This window comes from Rhopalosiphum maidis, chromosome 1 (genome assembly GCF_003676215.2).
Source record: "Rhopalosiphum maidis isolate BTI-1 chromosome 1, ASM367621v3, whole genome shotgun sequence".
NCBI classification, from domain to species: Eukaryota; Metazoa; Arthropoda; class Insecta; order Hemiptera; family Aphididae; genus Rhopalosiphum; species Rhopalosiphum maidis.
In genome coordinates this window covers 30,624,547-30,638,365 of record NC_040877.1, presented here as the reverse complement: position 1 = coordinate 30,638,365, position 13,819 = coordinate 30,624,547, and the positions used below count along the sequence as shown (strand labels likewise).

Here is a 13,819-nt window from a genome sequence, read left to right as displayed (position 1 = left end):
GTTAAACTAATGATAATATTAATGAATAATATCATACTATATTTACTAAAAAACAGGTATTGTTGCTGTAAGTTTATTATTAACATCATCATCCAATGTAAACAAAACCATAAATGAAAGAAACAAACTAATAGCTGACAAAAAATGCCAAATATCGTGGTTATCATAGAAATCCATAAAGGTACATGGAGTGTTATATGTTCTTGATTCAGCTGCACTTAGCTATATTACATAGAAAAAAATTATAAACTATTTATTTTGTTATAGAGATAAAAATTAAAAATACTTACAGTCCATGAACTTGATTTATGCACATAAAAATACAATGATGCAGACCAAAATATCATAGCCAACAAAATATATAGTAATGGCCAAAAATTTAATTTTTCCTTTGATATTAACTTCATAACAATATAAAATGATAGATACAGAATCAAATTGACCATAAACAATATCAAAAGGTAATTTCCAAAATTACCAAACTTTATGATCCAATGACTTATGGCCAATCCCAAATTTATTAAAATTCCTAGATAAATATGTTGAAAAATTATTATAGTAATAAATTATATTTTAAAATTAATTATTTATGATTTACCAATACTCAATAAAACCATACGGTTTGGATACTTTGGTTTACATGGATTTGGTGAAGTCATTATGTGATTTAAAAATCGTTTTGGTGTTTTTTTATCTAATTATATAATAAAATAATTACTTTCAATCAATATATTATTTAAAAAATTATATTATAGAATATTTTACCTAATTTCCATCTGCCCATATAGTATATTTGTGCAGATAACCAAAATATCATTATTAGATGTAAACAAGTGAAGAGCGCAAAAAGTACTGGACCTTCATACATTATACCAGTAAGACCAAGTATAATAACAAATGCCAAAACACCAAACACTAAATATGCATTTGCATTGATGTCAGGATGTCTAGTTTGATAAATTTTGATCATACTTAACATACATATAATATACATAAAACTTGTATCTAAAATAAATTATTAATATATATTAAAATTATAAATAAAAATACATTTTCAATATTTATAACTATTTTAAGTAATTACCAAATTGAAAATTGGAATGATTAGGGCATACATGATAACAAGCACTCATTAACCCTTCCATAGCTAAAGCTGATCCCATTGCATAATACAAACCACAATGATTAGGAATACCAAATTTCTGTGATTTTAAAATTTTTTATTAAAAAAAAATGTCAATTATAAAGCTACAATAATTACTTACTTTATTGGGAATATTCGCACATTCTCGTTTATATGTAATTAAAATGAAAAGAAGTCCAAAAAATATATACCCAATATTTGAAAATATATGATTAAAATCACTAAATTTCCATGGCCCTAATATAAAACTATGCGAACACAGAAAATTATAATAACACAAATCTTGATTTCCAGTTTCATTTAGCATCTAAAAAATATTTAAAACACATTATTTTTTTTAATGAATAAAGAATTAAATACTATTTACTTTTTGTGATGTAAAAACTAATTGAATAACAGGCAATGAATAGAATACTGCTACTGTTATCAAATTCCATACATATAATCTAGATTTGGCTTTTAAAATTCTATGATCTTTTTTAGATAAATCACTGACGTATAGACATGCTTTGGTTCTGAAAAAAAAATTTTAAAATGATTAAATAAATTATTCAATCATTAAAAAAATAATTGTTTTCAGCATCCTTTTGCTGTTTAGCTGTTTAATTTAGTACTCCATTTTTAACAATTATAAAATTATTTTTTGAATACACAAATTCACATTTAGTCTTGGTTTTGTGGTTACATTTTTATTCTAGTGTATTGAAATTTAATTTAATCATTACTCATTAGTCATTAGTATTAACTAATATTTATATAAATTTAAATATTTAATTTTTTCAGCACAAAAGAAAGTTCCATTTGTCCTGGAGAGATTTATTAAGCATAAAATAAAATTCATTTTAAATACATCTTTTGTTTTATACTCACACATGTCACATACTCATTTTTAAAAATAAATTATATTATAATAATATAGGATGGGTTGAAATATTATCTTGTTTTTATTTGTATACAATGTAAATATAGCCAGTTACCACACAAAAACTATTTTTTGATCTAATATTTAATGACAGAAATAAAATATAATAGGAAATTCAATCATTTTGTAATTTCTTTTTTTATTGTGATTTAATATAACATTACCTAATCAAATCTTTCCAAGGTTCAGGTGACTTTAAAATGTCAATATCAGTCTCATCCAAAGATGAATCATAACTCACATTATCAGGTTGAACTAAAAAATATTAAAACTAAGATTATTAAACAATTCAGACAATAAAATTGTAAAAAATAATTCAATATTTATTGTAAAAACTCTCAATATATCGAGATTAAAAACAAATATTAAATACATACTACTGTCATAAAATTTATATTTGCAGTGGGTATAACAAAAATTAATCAACATTGTATTTACTTATTTTTATCGTTAATTTTGACATCCACATAATTAATTATTTGGACTAGATAATAATAAAATAAAAGATAATTATTAATATTAATGTTATAAATAAGTGTAATGTTTATAATTATTTATTTTTAATTTCTGGGAATTCCGTATCAAAAGTAATATTTGAGTTTAATTTACGGATTAAAAAAATTAATAACTTGTTCTTCTTAGAATCTTAATTACAAATTGATATCTAAACTCGTATAATCATATTAAAACATTTTCCAGATTTGGCAATGTAGTGGCCGATTCAAAGGTGGAGACGAATGCCCGCCTCCATGACAATTACATTATATTTGTATGGCTTAACATTAAATCCTAAATATTATACTTAAGAAAATTAAAATATAATTTATATTATATTTGAATTATTATTTACGTTGTATAGATCTGTCACTGGGCCAAGAATATAGTGTTGGAAACTACCTTAAATAAAATCAGATCCCGATAACAGAAAAAAAATTTAAAAATTAGTTTTGATTTAAATTATCATTCAAAGAGCAACCCGATATGTAAATAAACTATGTATAGCTATTTATTAATTTATAATTTATACAAGGGCTTTGTATCATATAATAATTTATAAACTATAAAATAAATTACTCTAAATTTTAAAGTGGTATCCTTACTATTAACAGGGGTAGAACAAATACTAGTTGATGGTTCTTCTTGTATGATATCAATTGTTTTCATATCATCACTATATAATTAAAAACAATATTATACCTTTTAATTTAAATTGAAGTGCAATAAACTCACTTTTTAGTATGATAAAAAAATGTGGTAAACACCAAAATAGAAATAAAAATAAAAATTACTATTAAGCAATTGATTATTTGATAATTAAAATCAACAGTTGGTTTCACCACAAAACTAATGCTTTTTGTCTTAGAATTTGTTGTTTGATAGTTTCCTTGATGACATGCTGAATTATCACTATGAACTACAAAAACTATAAACAATCCAAGTGGGTACTCATCTTTCTAAAAAAACAATATTTATACAATTAAAAATCAGATATTATGATCATCATTATAGGGATAAATTAAAAAAAATAACTATATTATTAGATCAAACAGTATAATCTTTTAGGAGACCACCAAAATAAATTCTTTATAGTTAATATTAGTCAACTATATTTCAATAATATACATAGTACATACATTAAATACAAAACATTAATATACCGATATAATAATGCCGCCAGTTTTACTGACAGTTTGTCGCAAACCATCGTATTGTACTGTTTCTAGTGAGTCAAAAACTGGACACTAAAAATATAAATAATAGTTTTTATGTTAAATACATTTTAGATATATTATTGTTGAATTCATACCGATGAATTTTGTATTGACAATGTCATACATATGACATCATCAGATTTAACATGCAGTAATACCATTGAAGCATTTTGTTTAAAACTATAATAATAATACACTGGTTCTGATGGTGATAAGTTAAATGACACTTCTTGATTTAATCTTAAACATTTTAATTTAATAAGTAAGAAATGCATGTATTATAATATAATAACATAGTTAAATAATAATTAATACTTACAATACATTAAATGATTTTTGAACATCTAAACGTAAAATGAATGTGACATTTTGTATACTGTTAGTTGATACACTTACAACTATTCTACTTTCATTATTGGAAGCACTTAATAATGGACATAATATATGAGCAGCTTTGTAATATCTAAAAAGTCCAATATTTGAGTAGTTAAATAGTAATTTATAAGTTAGAATATTGGATATCATAAGTAGAGCATATGAGTCAACAAAATAGAGAAATCAACAGACATTTAAAAAAATGTTTTGGGTTAAATTCTTATCCTGTTGCAAGTTGTTGGATTTTTAATTTATTTTCCCGTAAGTATAGTAATACATACTTTATTTCTTGTTGTTTTTCTATGTATGGAAGTTGCCATGATATTACACCAGAGCGGTGTCTTACAACAACTATTAAGGGATCTACAATATCATTATTTTCTGGCTCTATTAGCGTGACCTTAACTCTTGGTGGCTCAAAAGTTGAATTCTATTAAATAAATAATACAATTCAAATATAATTTTTAAATAAAAAAATTAGATAGTTAATACACTTACCAACATGTAATCATAAAGAAATAAATAGGAAATATTGTTGTTGATAATTTTTGTGTAATTTTGTGAGTAATTTCCCTTCAACACAATAGGTATAAGATCATTAGACCCATACCTTACAAATTCCTCATTGAATAATTCACTCCATACTGATGACAGGCCAAATAAAACGATGAGTATTGGTTTCCACATTTTAATTATATGTAAACAAATATTTAGTAATTTACACTACTGTAGTACTGTAAATTGTAATTGAATATTATATTTGTTTATTTAAAATGTATGAATAACTTTTGATAATTCCATACTTAATTACACCAAACAATCCACGGAAAACTATAACTTTACGAGTTTATATTTTATGAATATTGAGAACAATAGAAAAATTGAAGTTTAAATCACAATAAAATAATACAATAATACATAATAATATTTACATTTTCGATTTCAAGTTTCAGTCTGTTATCACTTATCAGATTATCTGAATAAACCACAGCTGATGTCATATAAACATGATTCATCGCGGATATCGATGTAAGTATGTATATATATACATAAGGTCTACACTCTACATTTAACTTTCAACACTACAGTAGGTACCTATATCGTACATTACTATATATTACGGGATTTATAAAAAACAAAATTAACATTTAAATCATTTAATGGTGACTTATTATATTTATCACTTTATGTGGATCTAAATATTAATCAATTTTTAATAATAATAGTAATATTAAGTTATATAATATTATGTGATAAATGCTTTGTTTTTACATTAGATAATTAATATTATGTCAGGCCGTGATGACTCTATGACTATTGCTATCGAGTAGGAGTAACTATATTAATATAATCATTAATTATTCTGCAGACTTCGAGGATTCAACTATTTCATCATAAACACAGTATTTAAAGTATATATATATAGTATACAACTATACAAATATTAGAATTAAATAAAATCTTAATATAACTCTGGTATTTTAAAAAATGTTTTCCATTCTTATTTATTAATTATACCTCCAGTCTGTAGATAGGTATATATTAATGCATTATAAATTATGTAGGTACTTGGTTCCTCATAATGTATATGATATAATATTATATTGTTCATAGTTTAACTATAAAAAAATACAAAATCGCTAGTTTTTAAGTAACATTAATTTTAATTTTTTGAATATTTTAATTCCTAAAAAGTGGTATTTATTTTTTTTCATTTAAACAACTAATGGTTAAGTTTAAAATGTATTAATATAGTATTTAAGAATGTATGATATCGGTTGATCGAATGATTTTGATTTAACTATTGGCGTCGTGTGACATAAAGTTAATATAAATAAATATTATATTATATCATAGACAGTAGTGACAGTACTACGACAATCAGCCAATCAAAAACAGTACGGAATATATTTAATATTTATGAATATGGTCATATCTCACACACAAATGCTAAATGTTTAAATTCGTGATATTATAGGTATTATTTGTAATATTGTTTAATATAATTTGTTGTATTAGTTAAGAATGTTTAGATATTAATATACTAGTGATTTATGAATTTATGATTATGTTCTTGAGCTCTATGAGCTCGATGGCCGATATGTTTAGAAAAAAATAAATAGTTTTTTATTATTAAATCTATAGTACCTAAAGACTGACCAGTAACCTGGTAACCAGGGTATTAAAAAATTGTTTCCATTGCGTTTTGTTAATGCGTAGCTATTATAGCTATAATAATACTTAATACAGTATCTTATATAGTTAAATATAAATATATATATATAAACAGTGCTGTAGTTGTAAGTTATAACTAATGATACAAATTATAATTTCAATAATAGAAAAAAAATAATAACAATAAAAATATTATGAAATAGGTGTATTATATAAGTCTTTATATGTTATTTATTACATAAACACACATTTTTTATATTTAGGTATAATGGTCAATAAATTAAAATAATTAATAACGATAAAATATTAGTTTCTTCCATGTTTCGTCGATAGAAATTTGTTAAAAATTGTTTTAGTAACACGTATTTGAACTTTATTAATTATTTGTACATTATTATATATTAATATATTATAATATATTGTGTACTGAGTATTAATCTACTATATATTTCATCGAAATAAATTTATCAGTATATCACAACTGTTATCTTTTATTTAAAGATAATTACACTTATTATATGATTTAAGTCGTAAGAAGGTACCTAATAAGATAACAATCGTATCCCGTAGGTATTTATTTACTGTACCTACTTAAAAAATACACTTATAATTAAAAACAAATAAATGCTTATAATATGAACCTATTGACTAACTACACATAAAAATAGTGTATAAATATATATATTATGATGTACATGTTATTCGTGGCAATTTGGTGGCCACTTCTGCGAGTAATTGCAAATTGTAATCTTCGTTTTTGGGTTCAATAATAGTTTCAGATTCAAACAATTTTTTGGTTGTTTTACTAAAAAAAATGTAATTAAGAATACTTAATTAAATTCCTGATTGATATTTTAATATTTAGTCATATGCGTATATTTTCTATTGATAATAAAGTTAAAATAGACTATTATTAATATTCACTGAAACATAATAAAATTAAAATAATATTAGGCACTCTGACCTAATCGTGAATAACAGGTACCAATAATATTAAGTACCTACCTACTTATCTACATAAATACAAAATATGCTATGTTAATATTATAATTTGTTTTAATAATAATTAGGTCATTGACAAAAAAAATTGCTTCTAATATCTAAAATTCAATATTATAAATTATAATTTAACATAAGATACCCGCAATGACTACTTCGGTTTAAAATATACACAAATTATATCACTGAAAATTGATTTTTAATAATTAAGTAATAATATTGAATATTAGCTATGATAAACATATAACTTATAAGTTATAAATGACAAACATAAGTAGGCCACTTAATGGCGTATTTAGAGTGACTTTTAAAGAGAGTGTCCAAAATATCCTTAATGATCCGTTAAAATTGGAATAATTTCTGGATATTCCAACTAAACTGTCAACTTAGCTTAAAAATATACCTTAAAACGTGTCATCAGATCTAATAAAATAAGTATATTTTTTTTTTGCAACTTGGATATAAATATTTTGATATATAGGAATGAATAAAATCCTAATAAGCTAGGCTATTTTTTTTTTTTAATTCGGCGGGTCTACGGAAATAGAGGAAACCCCCCCCCCCCACCACCAAAAAAAAAAACCGCCACTGGGTTTACTATAATAAAAGAAAGATATCAAATAACTTATATAAGTTATTCAGACAGTCAAACGTGATTATATGTTATAATTAAGGAAATTTATCTATTGTTGTAATTATGTTTAATTTCCCCAATGTATATGTATTAAGAAAAAGGATAGGTAGCCATTCTTCGTAAAGTAAGAGTTGAGATATCACGCCATTGAGTAAGTCGTTGTAATGGATATGTTAAATTTGAATTCAATGATAAAATTATTGTCTATATACAAATATGAAGATTCGGAGCAGACACTAAGCAGTCTGCAAGTTATATTACAAAGTATATTATATTAAAATTTATCTTATATAGCTATTTATTAGTAGTTTATTTTACTATAAGTAATACGGTATATATAAACTATAAATAGGAAATAGCTTAAAATAAATCTAAATATTTTATAAATGTCATTATATATAGTGACATGGCAGCACACGCAAACATTTTAAGTTCACAGGAATGTTTTTAAATTTCAAAAAAAAAAAAACCAAAAATATTCAATTTAGTCAAAATTTGAAATTTAAAATAAATATAAAAAAAAATTTTTGCTTATACATGGATTAGACTTTAGGTGTCAGTAATAAACACTTATGATGAATCTTAAATTAAATTTTCAAGCTTTAGCTATAAAAATTGAACATTTAAAAAATTTTCAAGTTTCTAACCAAGCGAAAAATAACTTAAAAAAATTTAAAAAAAAAAAATCAAAATTTCAAATGTTTATAAATAGTTCAAAATTTGTTTGAAAAAATGAAAATGAAACATTGTATAAAAAATAGTAATAATTTTAGATTTGGTAAAAAATTTAAATAACTTCAATTATTTGTTTTTTAATTACAACTATAAAATAAGAAAATCGATATAAACTGGTTACTATTTTTTTAAACTACTAAGGATTTTTACTTTTTATTAACTAGATAGACTACTAGAAGTCCAGAAACCTGTCTCAAAGTAAAAATTATATTAGATTATTACAGATCTAAGAGGTTAAATTAGACACGATGAAAACATTGTTAAATCAATATTTTTCTAAAATAAAATTTGAAATTCCATGTATAAAGAAAATGTATAGGTATATTATTTGAAGGAGGTTTTATGCTTGTGTTCTAATGTTTAAGCATCTAAACTTCTTATCTGCCTTCTTAATCTATATTATGAATTATGATTATTATTTTTAACTTTTTAAGTTATTAAAAATACAAATATATAGATAGGTACATTATAACTTTCATGTTATTATTATACTAATTATTAATATTAATTATCGCATTATAACACAAGAAACTATACGTAGGTTTATTTTAAACCTTAAAATCTTAATCATATTTATAGTATTCATACCATTGAGTTTTTTTTTCAAAATGATGAGCAAAACTGTTGCGAGTGAAACACGTAAACTTTTTAATTTTTAATAGTATTAGACTTTTGTCTATATCCTTTTCCTTTAAAATATTTGGAAGAATTCTACGACGACTATTTATGAACCAATTGTAAATCTATAAAATTAGAACATTTTTGAAACATATAATTATTATTTATTTTGTATTATTAAATAAAAGTTTAATAAATATATATATATTAATTATATCAAGTACTTGATTTTTAGTAAGATTTGTAACTTCCATCAAAATTTTCTTTGTTGACTCGGTCGGATAGGGGTTGGTGCAATTTTCTTCAAGCCACCTAGTTAATATGTTAACTGCAGCTTTCGGTAAATTTGGTCTTTTTTGTGGTCTTATCGTAACTTGAAGTTTTCTGTTGAATTTAGCCATATTTATTTTAGTAATGGCAATTTAATTTTGAAATGTATTATTGACAGTTAATAATTGAAATATTATAATTAAAAATAAATAAATAAATAAATAAAAGAGTGTATAGGTAATTTAATTACAAAATTTAGTATTATATATTATGTCGACACTAAATATTGTTCATGTATATGAATTATTGGTTAGATTAGTTGTTCCGGTATACCGGCTAATTGCAAAAGCCAAACTCTACTGCTGTCAAAACCTATTTATAGTAGAGGCATGTGTTCTAATCTAAATGTCAAAGAGAACAAATTTCGTCAAGTGCTTGAATGGACATCGCTTACAAAGTATATATTATTACACCTTCATGTTTATTATAACATATATAAATATATTACAAAATAAGTTTATTTTATCCAGTGAACAATTTAAATATCATATCACTTTTTATAGATTTCCGATCCTCCGTTATAAAACATAATATACTAAATATAATTTTTAGATAATACTTTTGGCGAAAACCATGAATTAATATTTCAATAAAACAGATACTTCAAATAGTTTAAATTGATATCCCATAAAATTTATATTATACATTTATACATATTAATATTGAGTATCAATAATAAATTAATAAATATGCAAATTAGTTATTAGTAATTACCTACATATTATTTTTGTTTTCATCTAAAATATTAAAAAGTGAATTAAATAAATAATGTAAGAAAACCAGTGAAGTCGCTCTGCTGTTTTTTAGATGTCAAGTGAACATCGTCATAGAGTAAGTCATAGTAATATATGTGTTTAATTTAAATTCTATGATAAATCATTACATATTATATGATAAAAAACGATTCAGAACGCGCTGATTCGGTCTGTTAGTACAAAAATGTATGAAATAATTGAAAAATTTCGTTAAAAATTATATAATTAAATTATACATTCTTAAAATTACTTTTGTTTTTTTTTTTGTGAGTATTCTCGTTTTTCACATAATGAATGTTGATTGGTTTTTTTTTCGAATTATTTCATAAATTTATAATTTAATTCCCAAACGTACAAATTACATGAACTAAAACCTAATAGCTATTTGCTAACTATCAAAAATTGAGCTATTTTTCTTCTATCTACTAAAAGTTTTGCCTTCAGAAATAAAACACACATAAATTATTGTTAAGCTTTTGCAATCATCGCTATCCACTCAAAATCTAAAAATATAAAAAATAATAAATAACTATATATTTTTATTACATAATAAATACATATTATAAGAGTTGTTAAAATTATTTTTTTCAAATAAATAGTAAATACTTTCAAAATAAATAATACTTGTTATAAGATATATTTAACAATCATATTTATTTATATATATTTTTTATAATTATCATTTTATCAATATTTAATAATTTATAATTACATACGTAAGTATAGTGTTACATTTATAAATAAAGATAATTTCTTATTTTTGTGAACAGATTGTCAATATCTAGTAAATAAACGGAATAAATAATTAAAATAGTTCATATAAAGAAGATTTTTAGTTTTTCATATGAGATTTTTTTTTTGTGACAAACAGTAATAATCAAACATTGTAATATTATTACAATTTACCATGATTGTAAAATAATTGCGATCTATACATTAAAATTGTACAATATGACTGTAAGAGGCCCTAAAACTTTCGAAATCTATATCTTTATTTCCCTAGATAAATGCTCGTACATAGCATATTATGGGAAGTCGGTAAATATGCAACAAAAGAGTAGGTATTATGTTTGTACAAAAATAAAATGATAAAAAGGGTAACAAATGGATCCCTTTTGATTTGACTAGTAAATATATTGGTATTTTCCATTAAATAACGTACTTAAATTTAATTTTGACTCATAAATTACGTATTCACTTCCTACTATATAAATGTATGTTCTAAATACTATAGTACTGTACTAATGATACTGACTAGGTGCTTATATTAAGAAATGACGTAAAAGAACAGAGTTCCCTTTCTTTAAAAAATGCGTAGATATGTGTCCTTTCTAGTATTAATAAGAAGAACGGGTCATTTTGGCGCAGAATTTTAAATATTGAAACTTGCCGCCTTTCCATAAAAGGTCCACAAATATTTTTATTACGATACCTCCAAAACCGTTTTTTACGATTAATTTGTGAAATATGTACAATGTACATATAACCATCTTACACAACAATTAATAATATATTTAAATATTCATGTGTATGCACATTTTTTGACTTTTTACATCTGCTCTCTAATTTTTTCCTAATTCAAGCACTGAGTGTTGTCGCATTGGAATTAAGCCTAATCATATAGTTAGTAAGCTCTTTTGTAAGTGTTTCAAAATACGATCTAAGCTATTCACTAATTACTAAAGAATATATATCACGTATGGGAAATGCGAAATAACTCAATAGGTATTATATATCAGTATCTTGCTGTAAGTAACTTTATACACAATTAAATACTATCTAATTTATATAAATTGAATAAAAAAAAATATATATCTATAATTTAATGTTTAACTAAAAATAAGTATACCATTTTAGTTACAGCATTATGGAATATAAATGTAGAGGTATAAGCAAATTAAAATTAAACCCAAAGAAGTCATTCTGTTGTAGTTTCTAACAAAATGTGTCCAATGTGGCAATGTATATTGATATTGATGTTACTGTAATGTATATTGGATGTGTTAAATTTTAATTCATTAATAATTAATAAATTATTGTATGCGAAAAATGATTTTAAGTCGAGATGGTATTTAAACATATATCTTTAAGGATATTTGATTTTGATTGTATATTATTATATTGCACTAAGTATTGCTATTATTAATTATTTATTTTTATAGAAGTCATACAGAAAAATAGCCTAATTTTTGAAAAAATCAAATCGTACGTATTATATTATAATTATTATCATATAACTATTAAATTAATACAGTATTATACGAGCGGTTTCTTATAAACCAAAAAAAGTATCAAAGTACCGTAAACAGTGTGCATAGGTGGTTTCGTGTGTAAAGTCAATCTAAATATTTTGAAAATTTAATTGTGTAAAATAAATTCAAATAACAATACACATTTTGGTTAAAAATTTAAACTGTTATCATAAAATAAATTGAAAAAAAACCTAAGTCAAATATTTCATATGTTTTTAGGTAATATAAATAAAAAGAACCAAAATATTTTTAATATGGTATCGTATACAGATAATGTAATGAATATTTGGTTAATCTTTAAAATTTTTTATTTTTCAATAACATAAAAATAACAAAATTGCAGATTTTGTCAAAATTGGATTTGCATACAAATTCACGGTTTTTCATATTATTTTGTTGTTTTCTTGATTATTTTGAAAAGTACTGGGAACTTAATTGCATTTAAATTTTAAAGTATGTATTTATAATCTATATAAAACTGAATATTTACTAATAAAAACTATCTTCAACGTTGAAGATTGAATCATTTTTAATTCGTTTTTTCGCTCAAAATCTTAAAAAATTATAACTATAAACAATTAAAATAACAAAAATAGTAAAAATTTGATGTTTTTGATAGGTAAGCAATAATTTAAGTATTTCATGCATTTATATAGAACCCCTTGATAACAATCAAATTGTTTTCAAACTAATTGACACAAATTAGTAGGTATCTTATCTTATAAGAGAGATTTTTTTTTTTTATATCGTCACAAATTCGCTCTAAAAATCAAGATACATTCACTATGGTTTAGGTATATGTCATATGAGCACCTTATTCGTATACAACAGTAATGAATAATCAAAAATTTAAAATTAATAAAATATATAATTGAAAATAGAAATAACAGAATATACCCAATATAATTCTGTAAAAATAAATAGGTACAATAGTAATAACTATATATTTGTAAATACCTGTTTACAAATTACAATTGTAAATTATGTATAAAAACAAATACTTATACAGGTATTAACAATATTTATAGGTATGATATTTTTTTGGCAATGAGAACAATTTATCAGATGTAATTATTTACCTGAAGGTACATAAATAATTTATAGGCTTAAAAGTTTAAATTTAATATAATTAATATAATATAAAAATAAATGATATCTTCAATGACAC

At 22.8% G+C, this 13,819-nt stretch overlaps 2 protein-coding genes across 2 annotated transcripts; both read right to left on the bottom strand.

Moving 5' to 3' along the window:
* Positions 1-45: 45 nt before the first annotated feature.
* Positions 46-4,840, bottom strand: LOC113550920 (SID1 transmembrane family member 1-like). Its single transcript, XM_026952883.1, has 15 exons — positions 4,652-4,840; positions 4,435-4,583; positions 4,098-4,241; positions 3,874-4,018; positions 3,725-3,808; positions 3,297-3,520; positions 3,167-3,237; positions 2,231-2,321; positions 1,512-1,659; positions 1,266-1,451; positions 1,085-1,202; positions 766-1,005; positions 599-694; positions 291-529; positions 46-222 (listed from the first exon to the last, which is right to left on the bottom strand). Exons 1-15 carry the CDS (start codon positions 4,838-4,840, stop codon positions 46-48), a joined length of 2,301 nt encoding a protein of 766 aa, XP_026808684.1.
* A 2,083-nt stretch (positions 4,841-6,923) lies between these two features.
* LOC113549950 (homeobox protein TGIF2-like) lies at positions 6,924-9,742 on the bottom strand. The gene is made up of 3 exons (XM_026951489.1): positions 9,539-9,742; positions 9,285-9,439; positions 6,924-7,133 (listed from the first exon to the last, which is right to left on the bottom strand). The coding sequence occupies exons 1-3, from the start codon at positions 9,713-9,715 to the stop codon at positions 7,013-7,015; spliced, it is 453 nt and encodes a 150-aa protein (XP_026807290.1). The 5' UTR covers positions 9,716-9,742; the 3' UTR covers positions 6,924-7,012.
* Between the last annotated feature and the right edge of the window lie 4,077 nt (positions 9,743-13,819).

Bases quoted from the DNA above. Each gene is read 5' to 3' on its own strand.
- LOC113550920 (XM_026952883.1), bottom strand. From the start codon at position 4,840: ATGTGGAAACCAATACTCATCGTTTTATTTGGCCTGTCATCAGTATGG. The intron at 4,019-4,097 runs GTAAGTATTAAT...AAAATGTTTAAG, and splicing joins CAAAAATCATTTAATGTATT to ATTAAATCAAGAAGTGTCAT. The intron at 223-290 runs GTAAGTATTTTT...TATGTAATATAG, and splicing joins ATAAATCAAGTTCATGGACT to CTAAGTGCAGCTGAATCAAG.
- LOC113549950 (XM_026951489.1), bottom strand. From the start codon at position 9,715: ATGGCTAAATTCAACAGAAAACTTCAAGTTACGATAAGACCACAAAAA. The intron at 9,440-9,538 runs GTACTTGATATA...CTAATTTTATAG, and splicing joins CAAATCTTACTAAAAATCAA to ATTTACAATTGGTTCATAAA. The intron at 7,134-9,284 runs GTATGAATACTA...CATTTTTTTTAG, and splicing joins TTTGAAAAAAAAACTCAATG to TAAAACAACCAAAAAATTGT.